The sequence below is a fragment of the Impatiens glandulifera genome, chromosome 6 (genome assembly GCF_907164915.1).
Source record: "Impatiens glandulifera chromosome 6, dImpGla2.1, whole genome shotgun sequence".
Taxonomy (NCBI): Eukaryota; Viridiplantae; Streptophyta; class Magnoliopsida; order Ericales; family Balsaminaceae; genus Impatiens; species Impatiens glandulifera.
In genome coordinates this window covers 3,461,027-3,467,026 of record NC_061867.1, presented here as the reverse complement: position 1 = coordinate 3,467,026, position 6,000 = coordinate 3,461,027, and the positions used below count along the sequence as shown (strand labels likewise).

The 6,000-nt window shown below is 27.3% G+C and overlaps 1 protein-coding gene across 1 annotated transcript; it reads right to left on the bottom strand.

Annotated features, from left to right (window-relative positions):
- Window positions 1–928: 928 nt before the first annotated feature.
- On the bottom strand, window positions 929–4,122 carry LOC124942828 (ras-related protein RABH1b-like). The gene is made up of 6 exons (XM_047483393.1): window positions 3,859–4,122; window positions 3,225–3,295; window positions 1,852–1,940; window positions 1,649–1,760; window positions 1,464–1,554; window positions 929–1,366 (listed from the first exon to the last, which is right to left on the bottom strand). Exons 1-6 carry the CDS (start codon window positions 3,973–3,975, stop codon window positions 1,220–1,222), a joined length of 627 nt encoding a protein of 208 aa, XP_047339349.1. The 5' UTR covers window positions 3,976–4,122; the 3' UTR covers window positions 929–1,219.
- Between the last annotated feature and the right edge of the window lie 1,878 nt (window positions 4,123–6,000).

Sequence of the window (6,000 nt, the reverse complement as noted above, 5' to 3'; positions counted from 1 at the left end):
TTAAATATCTATTATTTTTTGAGTTTAGGAATTTAAAATATCAAACATATATTTTCTTTGTAATGAAAATTAAATTGTAAACAATTTTTAACACTTAAACTATCTTAATAAAATGGGTTAAATTGATATTTTAATAATATAGATAATATATATTCAAATTGTTTCATTTTTAGATATAGAAATTGAAATTAAATTATAAAAAATATAATTTATTTGAAATTCAATATTAATTCTTATAAAATTAAAATTAAAATTCTAATATCAATTTCAATTCTAATTTCATTTATTCAAACATATTCTTAGTGAACATTGAAATCGAAAATTTTAACTCATATAAAATGTTCAACCGTTAACTACCTAATCTATATTTATATATAATGATGTTTAATTTTTAAAGTGTCCGAATTCCCGGGTCGAGAGTTGTGGTTAATTTGAAATATATTTGATAGTAAATAGATACTTGGGTCGGATTCTACGTTGACCCGTCCATAAACATTTTTACCGTAATATTTTTTTACGGTTTTTTATATTATTATTTGCACGGAATAGATGCTAGTATATATAATGATGCTTAATTTTTAAAGTGTCTGAATTGTCGGGTCGAGAGTTGTGGTTAATTTGAATATATATGTGAGAGTAAATGAATATTTGGGTCGAATTGTGGGTTGACCCGTCATAAATATTTTTACCGTAATATTTTTTCACTGTTTTTTATATTATTATCGTACATTTACACGGGATACATGCTAATTCAAATAAAAATATTTAATCCATCGGTTATGATGTACAGTGTATTCAAATAAATGAAATAAATTATGTGTAAAACAAATTATTAAATATATGATAAATATTCAAATTATTATCAAACGGTTAATCAAATATCATTTAAATTTATTCAAAAAAATAACACAAGAACAAAGAATAAACATACACTAAAAATATTGTATTATAAAATAACAGAATAACAGATAGAACGTTTTAATAATAATAAAAAAAAATCCAAAAAATTGAGAACAGACCAAGATTTTATATTAAGACATACCTTCATCCACTAAGAAAATAACCAAATTAAAATGCAAGTCAAAAAAATCCCAACACAGGCCTAAAGATAACCTCAAGAGCTTTCATACTATGCCGAATAATCCTCAAACTATTAGGGCACCCCAGAAACAAGAATTTTATATCTTTCGACAAACAAAGAAACTTTAAGAAGAGAATATCAGCATGAACACCCCCCGGATTGGTTTTGTGCCTGCGATGAACTGCCATTGCTCGTCTTCAGATTCACATCAACCATGTCTTCTTGTTTTGTCGAAGAAAGTGTTTCCATTCCTGGCAATGCAGCAGCAATTTTCCGGAATAATGCCTGTTTAAAATGATCCAATGGATTTTATATAACAAGTTAATTTTATTTTGAATTTGAAAAGTTGGTAGCGCCTTTCACTTGTAATAATAAAACGCACCTTTATGTTGAATCCGGCTTTTGCACTGGTCTCGATGAACATGACGTGGAGATCACGAGCTTTTGCCTCTCCTTCCTCTATTGAAACCTGTCTGAAGATATGTACAGCAACACATAGATCTGGTTATTTAAGGTTATAAAAAACACGGATCAATTGCCCAAACAAACAATCTTTATATAATGTACCTTTTATCAACCAGATCAGTTTTGTTACCAACAAGAACAATGATAACATCACTACCTCTCTCGCTTCGAACTTCTTCTATCCACTTTATTGTGTTTAAGAAAGATTGCCTACCTAAAAGAGAAGCCAAATACAGAAGTAGTTTAAGACTTTATTCGAAATGCCAAAATTAAATCATTGGAAATGAACTTTGAGATTTACATACTTGCAACATCATAGACAATGACAGCAACAGATGAATCTCTAATATAACTTGGAATCAGACTCCTGAATCTTTCTTGTCCAGCAGTATCCCTGAATATAAAATACATTTTATAAGCAAAACACAAAAAATTAAACAGTTTTGTTTTTCATGGGAATGCTAGAACAGAATCCCACCCCCTTAACCCCACTTCAATGAAGGTGCTTTCAGTGGGAGTTGAACTTAAGACCTCAAGATTTAACAGAAGAGGTGAAAGTATAATTTCACAGGTCATTACACCCTGCAACTCACTCCAAATTCAAACACCTTTCAAGAAGTGAGCTAAGACTCCCAACATTGTCCAAAGAAAGCTAAGAGCTTCTTGCTCCTCTTCATAAGTTTGCTTCTATCAAGAAAAGAAGCATCTGCACTTGATGGGATTACTTAGACCTCATCGGAATCAAATTCATCCACTTGTTGCTAACGTTTTCACTTTTCATGTTTAAAAATTCATAACCACCGAACACCTCTCGTGTTCCTTTTAATGAAAAGTTGACCTTTTTAAAAAAAATCATGTTAAATGATTAAAAGTATCATTTGTACTATTACTATTTAAATTGTATAGAAATAAAGTAAGGGTAATTTAATATTTTGGTTGATGATGGGATAAAGGGTTATTTGGATTAACCTTTCATCCAAAAAGGCCTAAGTGTGGCCTTGTGTTGCGGCTTAAATAAATGTAGAAGATGACAATCACCACAATGTCCAAAGAGAAAATGAAGAATGTGTAATATTTCAAAGATGAATTTGAAAGAAACAAACTAATAATTTAGTTTCTTGTTGTTTTTTGGAAGTTGGATTAAGGGTACTCTAGTAAGCAAATTAGTGACTAAGCTTACCAAAAGGATGACCTTGTGCGTATGGATAAGAGGATACACTATAAGTTGAGTAAGGTATCAGATAGGCAATAATTAGAATAAAACTAATGTACAGTTTGGTAGCAATTAGGCCAAGTCTTTTAGTACTGTAATGGCCTGGTAATAGTCAAAGCCAAGTCATATAAATAGAGAGAAAAGGAATCAAGTGATGATACAAATGAAAGGTGGAAAAATCTAGTTCTCTTGCCTAATTCGATCTGAGTCTTCTACTCTTCTCTCAACTCTCTTTTCTTGAAAGTCTTATCTCTTCTTGATACACTCCTCACATACCTCCCTTAATAAATAGAGAATGATACAAATGTTATGAAACAAGAAAATCCCAAATCCCAGTTCCTAGATATTATTGATGTTCACATAGAAGCCACTTAGAGATATTCACGCATGAGCAACTATCAAACTTCAACTAAGACATTCACTTTGTTGATACAAAAGATTCAGATAATGGAGGTTTAATATTACCACAACTGAAGACGAACTGTCCGGTCTTCAAGATACATTGTCTTCGACAGAAAATCAATACCTATTGTAGCCTGAAAAGGGGAAATTACTATTCAGTCAATCCCAAACATTAAAGTGGAAACTGAAAAAAATGCATCAGATTAGCTTCTAGTTATACAACCAGGACATATTCATGAAGATATAATTTGAACAAGTCAAAATTCAGACAATATATGTACATCCAAGTTAGTTTCACAACAATAGATTATCACGATAGTTCAAGAACAGTCGATACCAGCAGCCCACTCCAGATTTCTATCTCTACTCCATAGTTTACCAACCAAAATATACAAGAAACCCCATTAATCTATCAAACTGTTTAACCTATTAGGACCAGATTAATCCTCAATTCTCATAGAATCAATCAGACAAACTTTTCTCCTCAATGTATTCAAAGTAATACCTAAATTTTCTATGACTTTGAATACAATCAGTACTAGGAGTTTAGGGTCATTTAGTATCCAAAACACTAAAGAAACTATAGATCGAAGAGCACATGTAATCAATCACCATACTGGTTAAAGACAAGAAACAAGTTGTCGATCAGATCACAGACGATATCATAATCTGAAAAGTAAAACATCGATTTGGTTACCTGGTATGTATTATCGAACTTATCGTACATGAACCTAGTAATTATACTAGTCTTTCCAACTGATTGATCTCCAAGAAAAACGAGCTTATACTTAGCAAGAGCTGAAACCGGAGCCATCTAAGCAAAAGGGTCGAATCAGAAATGAACCTTGATGATCGGATTTCTGTCGTCTGAATCAGATTTTGAAAAATTTCCGATCTTTCAGGCTGGATCGGATGTAGAGAGAGAAAAAGACTTTGAAAATTTTGGATCTTCAAGGAAGATGACCTGCCGTCATTAATATTTTTATTTTATATCGAGAAGAGTCTTTATTTTTTCTTGTTTTTTTATTTTCATAATATTATTTTTTGAAGAATAATTAAAATTGTGAAATAAATCAGCACAAAAAGTAGATAAAGAAATAAAATAAAAAAGTCATAATAGGTATATTTGTAGCTTAAAAGAGAAAGTCCTTTAATAAATTAAAATTCTTATAATTTAAATAATCACATATAGTCACAATAATGGTGAGTTTAGGTTAGAAATTAGAATGATCACGGTTTTTATATATTGTATTATTCTCACTTAAACTATTTTAGTGAATTAAATGTCATTATTTTTTTTTTAAATAAATTAATTGAAGTTAGTTGTTATGATGTACTATGCAATACAAAATTAAAAATTATAATTATCAACAAATTTTATAATATAAGGTACAATAAAAAAATAGTATTATACAATTGAGTTTAAATAATAAAATAAATAAATAAATATTGTATTTAAATGAGATAACAAAAATATTTAAACATAAATTATATTACTATATTTTACCTCCAAATCCAACTGGATCTTTTAAATAAAATAAAAATATACACACATGTTAATAAAATACAAATATTGAAATATAACAATATTTGGAACACAAGATGGATTGAAATTGAATTTAAATAAAAAAATATTATTAAATTTGTTAATATATATAATTAAAAAATATTTTATAATATTATTTCATCTGTATCAATATATAACTAGATATTAGAAAAATAAAATAAAATAAATTATAGATCCATAAGGTTTTCAAAGAGGACAATATTAAAGATATCAATTTTTATTTCTATTGTACATGAGTATTAATTCATTATTATTTTTATTTATTATTATTATTATTATTTATTTGATAAAAGTATTATAAAATATTATTAATATATAAAGTCATTACAGACTAGCTGATTTAAAAGTAAGGGTAGAATAAAAAGAAATGACAATGGAAATAAATAATCTTAGACAATGGTGTAACATTCAATTTTTGAGTTCATTGAAATTATATGAATTTTAAAAGATTGATAACTGTCTAATAAACATTTAATATTCAAATGAAGAGTAGCCGATAGATAATATGACATTTAAGCATCTCATTCAAAATATCACATTTTGTCGTGAATTGTTCTATTCAAATTATCCCTGAATAATGATTTCAGTTATCAATTAAGTTATTAGTTTCTACGTATAAAGCGTTTTGAGTTTAAGCAGGTGATAATTATGAGAGTGTCATACTAGTTCTTCTTTATTCAAAAATAAAAAAAATAAAAATGAGTTTCTCACATATAAAATCATTACTTTATTACATAATTTTATTTTAATTTCTTAAAAAAAAGGGTCTAATATGATTTGAACGATGCTTTTTAATATAGATTTTGAGAATTTTAATGATTAAATTATATAATTTTGTGTATTTATATATTAATTAATAAGATACACGAATTAATATGTATATATATATTAAGTGAGAGTTACTATTATAGTAAGATCTAAATTAATGAATCTGTAAACAAATAACCATATACATATATATATATATATATATATATATATATATATATTAAATGATTTGTTAACTTAAAAAGAACATTTCTCAAATGGAGCAACTTTTATATATTCATTTTGAGATTTCATCTATCAACTTGAGAGTGGTAGTTAAAAAAAAAATCCTTCCGAACACATCATTACAAAAAAAAATTGAATTGGGTGTGATTGAAAAAAAATGAGGTGTGATTAAAAATTATAGGAAATTATGAATAAAATAAATGAATAAAATTAGATTTTATCTCAATTTTATATAAATTAGTGAATTAAATTGAGAAGTTTTAAAAAATTAAGGAATTA